Source organism: Pristiophorus japonicus, chromosome 4, assembly GCF_044704955.1.
Source record: "Pristiophorus japonicus isolate sPriJap1 chromosome 4, sPriJap1.hap1, whole genome shotgun sequence".
Taxonomy (NCBI): Eukaryota; Metazoa; Chordata; class Chondrichthyes; family Pristiophoridae; genus Pristiophorus; species Pristiophorus japonicus.
Genome location: NC_091980.1, coordinates 72,506,721 through 72,524,473, shown reverse-complemented (window position 1 = coordinate 72,524,473; position 17,753 = coordinate 72,506,721). Strand labels below are relative to the sequence as shown.

General features: G+C 45.6%; 1 protein-coding gene across 2 annotated transcripts in view; it reads left to right on the top strand.

Moving 5' to 3' along the window:
• Positions 1-17,753, top strand: part of reep2 (receptor accessory protein 2) — a 231,472-nt gene that overhangs the window by 89,198 nt on the left and 124,521 nt on the right. For both annotated transcript variants that reach the window (XM_070877242.1, XM_070877241.1), the window contains exon 2: positions 913-985. In XM_070877242.1, the coding sequence (XP_070733343.1) occupies positions 913-985 (73 nt within the window). The remainder of the gene's footprint in view (positions 1-912; positions 986-17,753) is intronic.

The following is a 17,753-nucleotide window of genomic DNA, read 5'->3' as shown; positions in this document are numbered from 1 at the left end:
GCCTCTGATGTACCTACCTGCGCTGATTTCTTAACTCTCCGCAAACATTTTCTGAAGTGGCCACATACGCTGGCCTCAGTAGATTTCGAGCAACTATTAACTGTCTAAAGTGGCCTAAATGGCCAAAACTGACGTAGGTGGCTGGTAACACCCCCTTTTGAGAAAAACTAAACTAAACTAAAAAAATCGTAACTAACTCACTTACACTGGCGCAAATTGAATGTGCAAAATGGGGATTTTTAAGATACTCCAGAAAAATCAAGTTGCTCCAAAACAAACGGAGCAACTCCTGGCCAATTTTGAGCCCAATTGAATGTATCCTATTTTATAGGTTAACCTGTAACTCTTGCTGTACTGAACATAGTTGCAAAAGAGCATAGTAGTTGCATGTAACATTATAATTATATGAATAGCACGTGGCTCCTCCTGCTTCTTGACCATCCCACCTTCAATAAAAAGAGATTTTCCAAAGAACTTTTCATGTGAGCCCAACATAGTAGAGTTCCTGCTCTAGTACTAAAAATGTCTAAAATTTTATTCAGCAGGGTTAGGATCATACCCAATTTAACTTTATGTCGTTCTTATGAACTAAGCAGGGTAAAGGTTGCTTACTTGTATAACGAAGTTCTGATTAATTCAACAGGTAAGAATTGCTGACTGTATAATTGCATGGAGTTGCTCTTTATTCATGGGTCAAGGATATATATTGAAATTCAGAGTAGGCTACTAGTCCCTTCTCATTAACAATACAATTTCTTGACTTGAACTCCACTAATGTACCAGTTGCTAAACTGTCCTCCTCACTGACCTACTAATTTGAGTCCTGCTGATCCTTCTTTTCACTAACTATACTATTTTCTGAATCTTCCTCTCTCCTTTTATCCATTAATTATACTGTTTGTGTTCCCACAGGCTAATATTTGGCACCCTGTACCCAGCATACTCCTCTTACAAAGCGGTGAAAACGAAGAATGTAAAGGAATATGTGAGTAATTTTGGTACTGAGTACCGTATTCGATCTGATCTTGTGTAAGAAAGCAAAAGAAGCAGTCAGGAGGCCTGAGAGGCAATGCAGCCTTCCCAAGGCTGATGGTCTCCACATTCAGAATCTACCGTTTAGATATATTTGGACGTAGAACAAGAAATGAGAAAAGCCAAATAGATTCCAAAATCTCATCCTTCCAATCTTATCATGTTGTATTTTCACTGCCTTGGACTCGCAACAACTCTTAAAGGAGTTAACCAACCACAGGTTAAAAACTTCAAGACAAAACCTTGAGATTTCGCTCTAGCTTTCAAGAACGACTAAATAAAGTTTCAGAATACAGGTCTAATATTACAATCTACAATACTAAACAGTAACTGCTTGTATACTACAGAGGAAATTCCCACAGTTCCAACAAGACTGGAACCATACTGTACTGTTCCAAAGAATTTTAATTATCCAATTTATCTTCAGTCAGTTCCCTAACCAGGTCATAAAATAATTATAGATAAAGGAGTCTTTTGGGCCCATCACTGCTCATCAATCCAGAATGACACTGTTGTCTACTTCTTTCAGCAGCCAATTGGTTCTTAAATGAATCCAGGGCTTTTGTTTCCATTACTTTGCCTGCAAGTCTCCATGGGCTAGAATGTCCCCTGGGATCGCTGCCACCGGATTCTTAGCGGTATTCCGGCGGTTGTGACTTTTGAACCGCTAGAATACCGCTGCTACGCACTCCCGCAATTTTTGATGGTTGAGTCTCGGCGGTGGCGATGTGTTGTGGTAGCTGGCCGGAGCGGGCGGTGGCAAAGGGCATAAAAGTCGCCAATTTTGCTTACCTTACTAAAGGCAAGCAGCATCCCTGGAAACCGTGCGTTTTTTATTCTCTGCGCATGCGAGCGCATTCTCTCACAATTTTGAGATTAAAAGTGACCCTGCGCATGTGCAGAGAACACAGAATGCTGGACATTTTGAAAATGCAGAGGTGGGTCAATCTGAGAGAGAGAGGAGCTGCTGAATAAGATATGTGTATAGAGGGGAGTGCACGGTAGTAACTCATCTTTATTAGGGGCCGATTTTAAAAATTGAATAAATTTTAGTCAGCCGAACTGCAAATTAGGGGGAAATATTTCGAAGCAATACAATTTTACTGATGGAGATACTAATGTTCTCTGAATTGTGAGTAAATGGCAACAGTTGGGAACTTTGCAAAAGCAAGGGAGGGTTTCTGTTAGATTTCAGGATAGTAATACTTGTTTGAAAGCACTGCAAAATAAAACAAGAGACAGGAAACAATTTGAAGAAGCCAGAAATTTAAACCTCAGTTGCAATATTTTTTATGAGGCCTAGAGATTGCTGGGTTGACTGATTATTGTTTGTGATCAAATGCTCCTGTTTCTTCTTGTCCTCCTTCAATATGTGAAAGATAAACTAAAAATGCAGAAGTTTCCCACAGAGAACGAAAAAACAAAATGGAGGCATAACCCTGGGCCCAAGTAAGGTAAGTACCGAAAAAATGGGCGGTTTCGATCCTGAGCAGTAGCGGGTGGTAAAAACAACATTTTTGTGGAAATTTGTGCTGTTGGGGAATTTTGATCGATATTTGGGCGGGAAATGTGGGCGGTCGATGTGCAGCAACACCGACGGCAATGGTAGGCCCAAATATCCACCGGCGCTAATCGCAGACGGTAACGGGTGGTAATTTCCATTTCTTATGAAAACGGGTGGTAACTGGGTGATTTGAGAGGAAACTCTAGCCCCATGTGTTATCACTCGGTTTGAAGAACTTCCTGAAATCAGTCTTAAACTTGTCTTTGACTGGTTTAAACCTGTGATCCCTTGTTTTATTCTTCAAGTTGAGAGTGATTTTCCAGATTTATCTTTTCCATATATTACTTAAGAACATAAGAATTAGGAGCAGGAGTAGGCCATTCAGCCCCTCAAGCCTGCTACGTCATTCAATGAGATCATGGCTGATCTTCTACCTCAACTCTACTTTCCTGCACTATCCCCATATCCCTTGATTCCCTTAATTACCTCTCAAACATCTCCTTCAAGACTGAAGAGTTCTCCAATCTTTCTTCACAGACTAATTTACACAGTAGTAACTACTGTTGTGAGGAAGATTTTAGTGAGTCCATCTCAACTGAGGCTTTATGCTGTAGACCAATCAATTTTGACTCCTCCTTCACCATGCAAGAAATGTGATGTACGGATACACATACTTCAAGCATTACTCAGGTGGCCCATACTTACTGTGATTATATGATAATGTAATTCCCATTAGAGGGAGTCTGGTCAGCGGGACCCCTTTTAGCTAAGGTGTTAACTACCACACACCTTTTATCATGAATATCTCAGCATCCAGAGCCCTTTAAAAGATGAATTCTCACCGTGAGGAGGATTTTTTAAATCCTCTCGGCTTAAGACTATGCAAATAATTAATGCTAGCAGTCATGTTGCAATATTTTGGCCTAATCTCTCCATTCTGAAAATGAGAGACATAAGAAAATTGGTTTAGTCCAGGAGATTCATGTGAGATGTCTTGGGAGCTTTTTGTTTAGCACGTTAAAGTACACTATGACATTGGGTCTCAACAGTAAGTTCGTGAGGCTGCCATTGCATCCTATAAAACCCAGGGAGAGAGGTCCTGCAGGAAGGAGAAAGGAGGACAGTAGGAGCATCTGTGTGTGTATGTACTAGGCCCATACAGCGTAGCTTGGTCTCCAGTCATCTTGGATCCCCTTGCCACTGGACCAAGACCTTGCTCTGTCAAGCCCATGTGGTAGCTGGTGTGCAACTTGTTTCAGCAGCCACTTGGTTCTTAAATGAATCCAGGGCTTTTGTTTACTTTGCCTGCAAGTCTCCATGGGCTAGAATTTCCCCTGGGATCGCTGCCACCGGATTCTTAGCGGTATTCCGGCGGTTGCGACTTTTGAACCACCAGAATACCACTGCTACGCACTCCCACAATTTTTGGTGATTGAGTCTCGGTGGTGGCGATGTGTTGTGGTAGCTGGCAGGAGCAGACGGTGGCAAAGGGCATAAAAGTCGCCAATCTTGCTTGCCTTACTAAAGGCAAGCAGCATCCCTGGAAACCGTGCGTTTTTTATTCTCTGCGCATGCGAGCGCATTCTCTCGCAATTTTGAGATCAAAAGTGACCCTGCGCATGTGCAGAGAACACAGAGTGCTGGACATTTTGAAAATGCAGAGGTGGGTCAATCTGAGAGAGAGAGGAGCTGCTGAATAAGATATGTGTATAGAGGGGAGTGCACGGTAGTAACTCATCTTTATTAGGGGCCGATTTTAAAAATTGAATAAATTTTAGTCAGCCGAACTGCAAATTAGGGGGAAATATTTCGAAGCAATACAATTTTACTGATGGAGATACTAATGTTCTCTGAATTGTGAGTAAATGGCAACAGTTGGGAACTTTGCAAAAGCAAGGGAGGGTTTCTGTTAGATTTCAGGATAGTAATACTTGTTTGAAAGCACTGCAAAATAAAACAAGAGACAGGAAACAATTTGAAGAAGCCAGAAATTTAAACCTCAGTTGCAATATTTTTTATGAGGCCTAGAGATTGCTGGGTTGACTGATTATTGTTTGTGATCAAATGCTCCTGTTTCTTCTTGTCCTCCTTCAATATGTGAAAGATAAACTAAAAATGCAGAAGTTTCCCACAGAGAACGAAAAAACAAAATGGAGGCATAACCCTGGGCCCAAGTAAGGTAAGTACCGAAAAAATGGGCGGTTTCGATCCTGAGCAGTAGCGGGTGGTAAAAACAACATTTTTGTGGAAATTTGTGCTGTTGGGGAATTTTGATCGATATTTGGGCGGGAAATGTGGGCGGTCGATGTGCAGCAACACCGACGGCAATGGTAGGCCCAAATATCCACCGGCGCTAATCGCAGACGGTAACGGGTGGTAATTTCCATTTCTTATGAAAACGGGTGGTAACTGGGTGATTTGAGAGGAAACTCTAGCCCCATGTGTTATCACTCGGTTTGAAGAACTTCCTGAAATCAGTCTTAAACTTGTCTTTGACTGGTTTAAACCTGTGATCCCTTGTTTTATTCTTCAAGTTGAGAGTGATTTTCCAGATTTATCTTTTCCATATATTACTTAAGAACATAAGAATTAGGAGCAGGAGTAGGCCATTCAGCCCCTCAAGCCTGCTACGTCATTCAATGAGATCATGGCTGATCTTCTACCTCAACTCTACTTTCCTGCACTATCCCCATATCCCTTGATTCCCTTAATTACCTCTCAAACATCTCCTTCAAGACTGAAGAGTTCTCCAATCTTTCTTCACAGACTAATTTACACAGTAGTAACTACTGTTGTGAGGAAGATTTTAGTGAGTCCATCTCAACTGAGGCTTTATGCTGTAGACCAATCAATTTTGACTCCTCCTTCACCATGCAAGAAATGTGATGTACGGATACACATACTTCAAGCATTACTCAGGTGGCCCATACTTACTGTGATTATATGATAATGTAATTCCCATTAGAGGGAGTCTGGTCAGCGGGACCCCTTTTAGCTAAGGTGTTAACTACCACACACCTTTTATCATGAATATCTCAGCATCCAGAGCCCTTTAAAAGATGAATTCTCACCGTGAGGAGGATTTTTTAAATCCTCTCGGCTTAAGACTATGCAAATAATTAATGCTAGCAGTCATGTTGCAATATTTTGGCCTAATCTCTCCATTCTGAAAATGAGAGACATAAGAAAATTGGTTTAGTCCAGGAGATTCATGTGAGATGTCTTGGGAGCTTTTTGTTTAGCACGTTAAAGTACACTATGACATTGGGTCTCAACAGTAAGTTCGTGAGGCTGCCATTGCATCCTATAAAACCCAGGGAGAGAGGTCCTGCAGGAAGGAGAAAGGAGGACAGTAGGAGCATCTGTGTGTGTATGTACTAGGCCCATACAGCGTAGCTTGGTCTCCAGTCATCTTGGATCCCCTTGCCACTGGACCAAGACCTTGCTCTGTCAAGCCCATGTGGTAGCTGGTGTGCAACTTGTTTCAGCAGCCACTTGGTTCTTAAATGAATCCAGGGCTTTTGTTTACTTTGCCTGCAAGTCTCCATGGGCTAGAATTTCCCCTGGGATCGCTGCCACCGGATTCTTAGCGGTATTCCGGCGGTTGCGACTTTTGAACCACCAGAATACCACTGCTACGCACTCCCACAATTTTTGGTGATTGAGTCTCGGTGGTGGCGATGTGTTGTGGTAGCTGGCAGGAGCAGACGGTGGCAAAGGGCATAAAAGTCGCCAATCTTGCTTGCCTTACTAAAGGCAAGCAGCATCCCTGGAAACCGTGCGTTTTTTATTCTCTGCGCATGCGAGCGCATTCTCTCGCAATTTTGAGATCAAAAGTGACCCTGCGCATGTGCAGAGAACACAGAGTGCTGGACATTTTGAAAATGCAGAGGTGGGTCAATCTGAGAGAGAGAGGAGCTGCTGAATAAGATATGTGTATAGAGGGGAGTGCACGGTAGTAACTCATCTTTATTAGGGGCAGATTTTAAAAATGGAATACATTTTAGTCAGCCGAACTGCAAATAGGGGGAAATATTTCGAAGCAATACAATTTTACTGATGGAGATACTAATGTTCTCTGAATTGTGAGTAAATGGCAACAGTTGGGAACTTTGCAAAAGCAAGGGAGGGTTTCTGTAAGATTTCAGAATAGTAATAGTTGTTTGAAAGCACTGCAAAATAAAACAAGAGACAGGAAACAATTTGAAGAAGCCAGAAATTTAAACCTCAGTTGCAAGAATTTTTATGAGGCCGAGAGATTGCTGGGTTGACTGATTATTGTTTGTGATCAAATGCTCCTGTTTTTTCTTGTTCTCCTTCAATATGTGAAAGATAAACTAAAAATGCAGAAGCTTCCCACAGAGAACAAAAAAGATGAATTTCGAGATCTGGAATGTCAGGACCCTCATGGACAACCTCAACAGCAACAGACCGGAACGCCGCACTGCTATTGTTGCCCGGGAACTCAGACGCTTCGACATAGACATCGCCGCCCTAAGTGAGATCCAGCGGGCAGGGGAAGGCCAGCTCAACGAACAAGATGGTGGCCACACCTTCTTTGGAAACGCAGACCAGAAGTAGATCGCCGTCTCAATGGGGTAGGCTTCGCCGTAAAAAACGAGCGAGTGGGCCGTCTCCAAGACGCCTCTTGCGGGATAAACGAATGCCTCATGACTGTTTGGCTCACCCTAGCCCGGAACCAGTACACTACGGTCTTCAGCGCGTACGTCCCAACACTGCAAGCTACAGACGAGACCAAAGAGGAATTCTACTCCAGCCTCGAACAATCCCTGTCCCGAGTCCTAACAAGCATCAAGTTGATCTTCTTTGGCGACTTCAACGCCAGAGTTAGAAAGGACACTGACCTCTGGAGAGGTATGTTCGCAGAGAGTGGGTAGGGAAACCAACTCCAATGACACCCTCCTCCTGATGAAATGCTCAGAACACGGCCTCGTCATAACCAATACCCTGTTCCGTCAGAAGGCCAAATATAAAGCCTTATGGCAACACCCTCACTCCAAGCACTGAGATCTGCTAGACTACATCATCGGCCGAGCGAGAGACTGCAAAGACGTGTGCATCATCTGCACCATGACGGGAGCTGACGACTGTTGGACGGACCACCGCCTGACATCGGTAGTGGGTAAAATGATGGAATCAATTATTAAGGATGTCATAGCAGCGCATTTGCAAAGAGATGACATGATAGGTCCAAGTCAGCATGGATTTGTGAAAGGGAAATCATGCTTGACAAATCTTCTAGAATTTTTTGAGGATATTTCCAGTAGAGTGGACAAGAGAGAACCAGTTGATGTAGTGTATTTGGACTTTCAGAAGGCTTTCGACAAGCTCCCACACAAGAGATTAATGTGCAAAATTAAAGCACATGGGATTGGGGGTAGTCTGCTGACGTGGATTGAGAACTGAATGGCAGACAGGAAGCAAAGAGTAGGAGTAAATGGGTACTTTTCAGAACGGCAGGCAGTGACTAGTGGGGTACTGCAAGGTTCTGTGCTGGGGCCCCAGCTACATTGTACATTAATGATTTAGACGAGGGGATTAAATGTAGTATCTCCAAATTTGCAGATGACACTAAGTTGGGTGGCAGTGTGAGCTGCGAGGAGGATGCTATGAGGCTGCAGAGTGACTTGGATAGGTTAGGTGAATGGGCAAATGCATGGCAGATGAAGTATAATGTTGATAAATGTGAGGTTATCCACCTTGATGGTAAAAACAGAGAGACAGACTATTATCTGAATGGTGACAGATTAGGAAAAGGGGAGGTGCAACGAGACCTGGGTGTCATGGTACATCAGTCATTAAAGGTTGGCATGCAGGTACAGCAGGCAGTTAAGAAAGCAAATGGCATGTTGGTCTTCATAGCGAGGGGATTTGAGTACAGGGGCAGGGAGGTGTTACTACAGTTGTACAGGGCATTGGTGAGGCCACACCTGGAGTATTGTGTACAGTTTTGGTCTCCTAACTTGAGGAAGGACATTCTTGCTATTGAGGGAGTGCAGTGAAGGTTCACCAGACTGATTCCCAGGATGGCGGGACTGACATATCAAGAAAGACTGGATCAACTGGGCTTGTATTCACTGGAGTTCAGAAGAATGAGAGGGGATCTCATAGAAATGTTTAAAATTCTGACGGGTTTAGACAGGTTAGATGCAGGAAGAATGTTCCCAATGTCGGGGAAGTCCAGAACCAGGAGTCACAGTCTAAGGATAAGGGGTAAGCCATTTAGGACCGAGATGAGGAGAAACTTTTTCACCCAGAGAGTGGTGAACCTGTGGAATTCTCTACCACAGAAAGTTGTTGAGGTCAATTCACTAAATATATTCAAAAAGGAGTTAGATGTAGTCCTTACTACTAGGGGGATCAAGGGGTATGGTGAGAAAGCAGGAATGGGGTACTGAAGTTGCATGTGCAGCCATGAACTCATTGAATGGCGGTGCAGGCTAGAAGGGCTGAATGGCCTACTCCTGCACCTATTTTCTATGTTTCTATGTTTCTATGTTTCTAATTCACTCTGTCATCACCATCAACATTGCCTCAAAACAGCAACAGCAACAGAAACAATGCCACAGGAAAATCAACACCGGAGCACTCAAAGATCCTGCTAAGAAAGCCCTATTCAGCCAACGCCTCACTACCAACCTGACGACACCCAGTGACCCAGAGACGCAGAGTGTACACAGTGCCTGGCCAACCCTTAAGGCTTCGATAATTAGCATCTGCGAAGAGACGCTCAGTCACTCGACCAGGAAACACCAAGACTGATTTGACGAGAATGACCAGGAGATCCAGGAGCTAATAAGCCACAAGCGCAAGGCATTTCTGAACTTGAAACAGCAACCCAACTCGAGAGCAAGAAAGCAGCTCCATAGATGCCTGAAGGCTGAGGTCCAACAGAGAATCCGCGACCTAAAGAACAGATGGTGGGTGGAGAAAGCACAAGAAATCCAGTAGCTAGCTGACAATCACGACGTGCGAGGATTCTTTAGCGCAGTCAAGGCAACCTACGGCCCAAGCACCCAAGGCCCTACCCCACTACTGGCCAAGAATGGAGAGGTGCTCATAAAGGCACTTCGAGGATCTCCTTAACTGAAACTCTGTCTTCGACATGAGTATCCTCGACTCTAGTCCACAGCAAGCTGCTCGCCACCATCTCAGTACAACTCAAATCCGGCACGAGGTTGAAAAGGCCATCCGACAACTGAAGAACAACAAGGCAACAGCAGCAATGATATCCCTGCCGAAGCACTAAAACATGCTGGAGAAGCTGGATATCATGTATCCTACATGGTTACTGCTTGTACAAGGTGTGCCATTAGAGGGCACTGCCGTGGGAGACTTGTAGGTTACCTGTACAGGTGTGCCAGGCCTAGTATAAAAGACAGGCCACCATGTATGATCCTCACTCTGGAGTTACATTAAATGGACTAAGGTCACTACAGTTCAAGCATAACACATTGTCTCGTGGAGTCATTATTAGAGCATCTGAAGACATAACACATGACCTCATCTCTCTTATCTGGAAGGAGAAGATCATGCCAGGAGATCTCAAAGATGCTGTAATCGTGACCATCTTCAAGAAAGGTAACAAGTCCGACTGCGGAATCTCCCTGCTGTCGACCACCGGGAAAGTCATCACAAGAATCCTCCTCAGTCGTCTTCTCCCTGTGGCTGAAGAGCTCCTCCCAGAATCGCAGTGCGGATTCTGCCCACTAAGGGGCACATTGGCATGATCTTCACCACACGGCAGATACAAGAGAAATATAGGGAACGGCATCAACCCTTGTACATGGCCTTCATCGACCTCACAAAAGCCATCGTCTCTCAACCGTGAGGGATTATGGAGCACCCTCCTCAGATTTGGCTGCCCTCAAAAGTTTGTCACCATCCTCCATCTGCTCCACGATGACATGCAAGCCGTGATCCTGACCAACGGATCCACCACCGAACCATTCCATGTTCATACCGATGCTCTTCTCCATCTTCCTTGCTCCAATGCTCCATCTCGCCCTCAGCAAGCTCCCTGCTGGAGTGGAGCTAAATTATGGGAAAAAATTGAATATGTTCAACCTCCGCAACCTCCAGGCCAGATCCAAGGTTGTTCCATCCTATGTCATTGAATTACAGTAAGCAGACGACGCTTGCATCTGCGCACACTCGGAGGCCGAAATCCAAGCCATCATCAACACCTTCACCGAGGTGTATGAGAGCATGGGCCTTACATCCGTAAGACAAATGTCCTCTACCAACCTGCACTACCCCCAGGTTATCAAAATCCATGACGAGGCCTAGGACAACGTGAATCATTTTCCATAACTCGGGAGCCTACTGTCAACAAGGGCAGAAATCGACAACGAGATCCAACACCGCCTTCAGTGTGCAGTGCACCCTTCGGTCGCCTGAGGAAGAGAGTGTTTGAAGACCAGGACCTCAGACCCGGCACCAAGCTCATGGTCTACAGAGCAGTAGTGATACTCTCAGAGATCCTATATGGCTCAGAGATATGGACTATGTACAGCAGGCACCTCAAAACACTGGAGAAGTACCACCAACGTTGCCTCTGCAAGATCCTGCAAATCCATTGGCAGGATAGGTACACCACCGTTGGTGTTCTCGCTCAGGCCAACATCCCCAGCACCGAAGCATTGACCCCGCTCGATCAGCTCCACTGGATGGGCCACATCATCCACATGCCTGACACGAGGTTCCCAAAACAAGTGTTCTACTCAGAACTCCGACATGGCAAGCGAGCCTCAGGTGGGCAGAGGAAATGCTTCAAGGACACCCTCAAAGCCTCCTTGAAAAAGTGCAATATCCCCATCGACACCTGGGAATCCCTCACCCAAGACTGCCCAAAGTGGAGGAAAAGCATCCGGGAAGGCACTGAACACCTTGAGTCTCTTCGCCGAGAGCAAGCTGAAGCCAAGCATCGACAGCAGAAGGAGCGCATGGCAACCCAGATACCCGAATCTCCGGTTCCTCCAACCACCATCTGTCTCACCTGTGACAGAGACTTCAGGTCCCACATTGGACTCTTCAGTCACCTGAGAACTCATTTTTAGTCATCCTCGACTCCGAGGGACTGCCGAAGAAGAAGGGTCTCAACTTAGCTCATCTCTGTACTATGCACTTTTCCCCCTATTTCTATCCAAATCCTCTCTCCATGCTACCCTAAATATCCCAAACTGATTTCTAGTCTTCCCACTTGTGTATCTTTACCCAGCTCTGGGCACTTTACTCTATCTCTTTCCAGTCTGTATCTTTGCCCAACTCTGCTCTCTTCAGAGCTAAATTGCAGTATCTCATCCCAACTTGTCCCTTTATTCTGCCAATTCCATGTATTCAATTATTTTTTTTTTATTTCTAGCTGAAATCACAACTTCAAAGTGCTCTCTAATTTTCTCACTAGGCAATAATTCAACTGGTGGTGGGGGGGTGGTGCGGGGGGAGGGCGGTGGTGCGGGGGGAGGGCGGTGGTGGGGGGATGGGGCGGGGGGGCGGTGGTGCGGGGAGGGCGGTGGTGGGGGGGTGGGGCAGGGGGTGGTGGTGCGGGGAGGGCGGTGGTGGGGGGGTGGGGCAGGGGGCGGTGGTGCAGGGGGAGGGCCGGGGGGGGAGAGAGGGCCGGGGTGTTTTATGTAGAGAATAAAGAACACCTGATTGAGATTACAAGGCAATAATCTTAATTAAGGAACTTAAATAAGAACATAAGAAATAAGAGCAGGAGTAGGCCATTTGGCCCCTCGAGCCTGCTCCGCCATTCAATAAGATCATGGCTGATCTGATCATGGACTCAGCACCACTTCCCTGCCCGCTCCCCATAACACTTCACTCCCTTATCACTCAAAAATCTGTCGAACTCCGCCTTAAATGTATTCAATGACCCAGCCTCCACAGCTCTCTGGGGCAGAGAATTCCACAGATTTACGACTCACCGAGAGAAGAAATTCCTCCTCATCTCAGTTCTAAAAGGGTGACCCCTTATTCTTAAACTATGCCCCCTAGTTCTAGATTCCCCCACAAGAGGAAACATCCTCTCTGCATCTACCCTGTCAAGCCCCCTCATTATCCCTTATGTTTCAATAAGATCACCTCTCATTCTTCTAAACTCCAATGAGTAAAGGCACAAACTACTCAACCTTTCTTCATAAGTCAATCCCTTCATCCCAGGAATCAACCTAATGAACCTTCTCTGAAATGCCTCCAATGCAAGTATATCCCTCCTTAAATAAGGAGACCAAAACTGTATGCAGTACTCGGTGTAGCCTCACCAATCCCTTGTACAGTTGTAGCAGGACTTCCCTGATTTTTATATTCCATCCCCCTTGCAATAAAGGCTAAAATTCCATTTGCCTTCCTGATTACTTGCTGTACCTGCATATTTACTTTTTGTGTTCCGTGCACAAGGACCCCCGGGTCCCTCTGTACTGCAGCATTTTGTAATTTTTCTCAATTTAACTCATTTGCTTTTCTATTTTTTCTGCCAAAGTGGATAAGTTCACACTTCTCCATGTTATACTCCATCTGCCAAATGTTTGCCCACTCACTTAGCCTGTTTATATCCCTTTGCAGACTCTTTGTGTCCTCCTCACCACATGTTTTCCCACCCATCTTTGTAGCATCAGCAAACTTGGCTACATTACACTCGGTCCCTTCATCCAAGTCATTAATATAGATTTTTAAAAGTTAAGGCCCCAGCACCGATCCTTGTGGCACCCCACTAGTTACCGTTTGCCAACCGGAAAATTACCCATTTTTCCCAACTCTCTTTTTTCTGTTAATTAACCAATCCTCTATCCATGCTAATATATTACCCTCAACCCTGTGCGCTCTTATCTTGTGCAGTAACCTTTTATGTGGCGCCTTATCGATTGCCTTCTGGAAATCCAAATACACTGGTTCCCCCTTATTCACCCTGCTCGTTACAATTTCAATGAACTCCAGCAAATTTGTCAAACTTGATTTCCCTTTCATAAAACCATGCTGACTCTGCTTGACTGCATTATAATTTTCCAAATGTCCTGCTACTGCTTCCTTAATAAGCATTTTCCCAACGACAGATGTTAGGCTAACTGGTCTATAGTTTCCTGCTTTCTGTCTTCCTCCTTTTTAAAATAGATGCATTAGATTTGCAGTTTTTCAATCTGCTGCGACCTCTCCAGACTCCAGGGAATTTTGGCAGATTACAACCAATGCATCCACTATCTCTGCAGTCACTTCTGTTAAGACCCTAGGATGCAAGCCATCAGGTCCAGGGACTTGTCCATCTTTAGTCCCATTATTTTACTGAGACTTTTTTTTTTAGTAATAGTAAAGTGATAACTTAGATGGTATATTGCACTGAGAGTGAGGCTCTGTGGGTATTATTTTAATTTACAGATATTATAATGCTGTCACTTCCTGCCCAGACAAGAATATGCATAGGTAAACAGCTATTAAATTTACTGGCATTAAACCCCTAAACAATGACGCACCTCGTGTATAATGATTTGCACTGATGAACATGGCATCCATTGTGGTGCTGCAAGGATGGGAAACGTTCAAATGAAGGATATTGAGACTCTGGACAGAATCTGATTTTTAAAATTTTATTTTTATGAATAATTTATAACATTCAGAGGCAATTTCTTCAGAATCTGATTTATGTTACCAACTCCAGAGGGTTGGATGGATGCATGGGCCATGGTTTCTGATGAATAGGTGAGAAGATTTCTAATAGTCAAAGATTACAAATGACTGCAGAAAATGATGTCAAAAGGGTGGCAAGGAAAAAAGTTGAATTAATTCCTAAAATGTCCAAAGAACATTGAAGAGACTTAGATGTACTTTTGCCGAGCACAGTGTCTAACATCTAACTGAATCAGCTTGCTGATGGCATTTAAAATGGTTTCTAACATACATGCAGAAAGTCTTTTGTCAATATTCCACAGCTCCATTCACACTGCACATATAATTCTCTTTCTCTTTCTTCACTGGCAGCTCATGTACTCTCAAATACTTTTCTTACCAGCCAGTCCCATATTCAGATTTTCTCAAATCTAATTTTATCCCCTTTTTGAAGCCCACACCATTGCTTCTCTACACTCTTTTAATTATGTAGAGAAGCAGTGGTGTGGCCAGGAAATTCATCGTTTAATAACAACCAAGTTCAGCAAACATCCAAGTTATTCATGTTTCATTGAACCATCAGCAAGTGCAATATCAGTGCGCATGTCACCACTCAAGTGAGTTGCAATGTTAATGTCAGGGCCAGGGAATCCTCTGCATTCAGGTCCCTGCAGCAGGGAATGTGCAGCAAATGCCATCATTGTTACTTGAGGCAGGGAACTGTAAGATTCACGGGCGGTGGGACTCCAATTGCTTTCAGTTTGTGTAAAGTCCTGTCCCCTCAGTACAGATTCACACGAGGCATGTAGTGAAGTCAAGGTCACTCTGGACCTGCACCTTTATTTCACAGCTCTGGAATGCTGCACTTGCCTGAGACCTGTCCTTATATACCTGTCTCTTGCAAGTGCACCCCTGGTGGTAAGGTATGCTGGTGGTTACAGGTCATATCTTATTACAGTCATGTATAGCATGTTAGGATACAGTTATATATAATAATGTAAGATACATGACATCACCCTCCCCCAAGGTCTTATTGTCTTTATAGGTTCAGTCTCTCAGGTGCTCTACGCTCTCGCGTGGTGCGTCTGAGTTGTGGTTCAGTTGTTTGCCTTGGTGTCTGTTTTTCTTTGGGTGTGGTTGCTGGTATCTCGCCTGGGCTGTCTGTTTCGATTGGTATGATTGTTGTTGACTCGCCTGGGCTGTCTGTTGGGATTGCCCTTTCCTCAGGTTGTTCCCTCTGTCTGTCCACCAAGTGTGGTGCGAGTTCCACATTGTAGTCTGCCTTTGGTTCCGCAGTGTTGTTGGTAAATCTGCTTTTGACTTGGTCTACATGCCTCCGGCAAGTTTTGCCATTGTCCATTTGTACTACCAGTAGCTTGTTTCCTTCCTTGCCCGTTACTGTCCCTGCAAGCCATTTGGGACTCCTGCCATAGTTTAGTACAAACACTTTGCCCCCTATCTCATTCCATCTCCCCCTCGAATTTCTGTCATGGTACTCAGTCAGCTTACGGTGCTTTGCCTCAACGATTTCGTGCATGTCTGGGAGGATTAATGAGAGCCTTGTTTTTAAAGTCCTTTTCATCAACAGTTGCGCAGGGGGGATCCCAGTCAGTGAGTGCGGACGAGATCTGTATGCCAGCAGCAGTCGCGACAGGCGACCCTGCAGCATGGGACCTTGGATTTTAAGCATGCCTTGTTTAATGATTTGCACTGCTCTCTCCGCCTGGCCATTGGAGGCCGGCTTGAACGGTGCCGTCTTGACGTGATTTATGCCATGGTCAATTATAAAGCCTTGGAATTCTGCGCTGGTGAAGCACGGACCATTGTCACTGACCAATATGTCAGGGATTCCGTGCATTGCAAACACAGTTGCGAGGCTCTCCACAGTGGTGGAGGTTGTGCTCGAGTTTAAAATGGTGCATTCGATCCACTTTGAAAATGCATCGACAACTACGAGGAACATTTTGCCCATGAATGGGCCCGCATAGTCTGTGTGCACCCGCGACCACGGTTTGGTAGGCCAGGGCCAGGGGCTCAGTGGAGCCTCCCTGGGGGCATTGCTGAGTTGGGCACAAATGGTGTACCTTCGGACGCAGAGCTCCAAGTCCGCGTCAATACCAGGCCACCAGACGTGGGATCTGGCAATGGCCTTCATGAGAACGATCCCCGGGTGCTCGCGGTGGAGCTCCCGGACAAATGCCTCTCTGCCTCGCAGAGGCATGACTACTCGGCTGCCCCACATCAAGCAGTCTGCTTGTAGTGATAGCTCATGCATGCGCCTGTGAAAGGGTTTTAATTCCTCGGGGCAGGCATCGCGAGCCTCTGCCCAGTCACCGGTTAGGACACATCTTTTTACTAAGGATAACGTGGGGTCGCTGGCCGTCCAGGCTCTGATTTGGCGAGCCGTCATGGGTGAACCTGTGGACTCAAAGGCATTGATTGCCATGACTATCTCACAGTCCTGTTCGTCAGACCCTTCCGTGGTCGCCAGGGGTAGCCTGCTGAGTGCGTCGGGACACTTGTCTGTGCCTGGTTTGTGCCTTATGGTATAGTCGTAAGACGCCAGCATGAGTGCCCATCGTTGAATTCGCGCCGAGGCGTTGGCGTTTCTTGCCTTGCTCTCGGATAGGAGGGATGTGAGGGGCTGGTGGTCAGTTTCTAACGCGAACTTGGCCCCGAAAAGGTATTAGTGCATCTTTTTGACACCGTACACGCAAGCGAGCGCCTCCTTCTCTGCCATTCCATACCTGCGGTCCGCCCGCGAAAGTGACCTGGAGGCAAAAGCTATGGGTTGTAATTTGCCCGCACTATTGACATGTTGCAAAATGCACCCGACCCCATACGTTGATGCATCGCATGTGAGAACTAGCTTTTTACCTGGGTCAAAGAAAGTCAAAACACTGTTGGAACACAGAAGGTTGCGTGCCTTATTGAAGGCGCGTTCCTAGGCGTCCCCCCAAAACCAATCGCACCCCTTCCTGAGTAACACGTGGAGGGACTCCAGCAGCGTGCTTAAGTTCTGCATAAAGTTCCCAAAGTAATTGAGTAGCCCGAGAAAGGCGCGCAGTTCTGAGACATTCCGGGGCCTGGGTGCCAGGCGAATTGCTTCTGTTTTGGACTCTGTTGGGCGGATTCCATCAGCGACAATCCTTCTGCCCAAAAATTCAACCTCGGGTGCGAGAAACAGGCACTTGGATTTCTTAACTCTTAGGCCCACCCGATCCAACCGCTTTAGTACTTCCTCCAAATTACGGAGATGGGAGTCGGTGTCCCTGCCCGTGATAAGTATGTCGTCTTGAAATACAACCGTTCCCGGGATGGACTTGAGCAGACTGTCCATGTTGTGCTGGAATATGGCAGCTGCCGACCTGATGCCGAATGGGCATCGATTGTACATGAAAAGGCCTCGATGTGTGTTGATGGTGGTGAGTAGCTTGGATTCCTCGGTCAATTCTTGCATCATATACGCAGATGTGAGGTCTAATTTTGAGAAAAGTTTACCTCCAGCCAATGTGGCAAATATGTCCTCCGCTCTGGGCAGCAGGTACTGGTCCTGTAGGGAGACTCTGTTTATGGTAGATTTGTTGTCCCCACA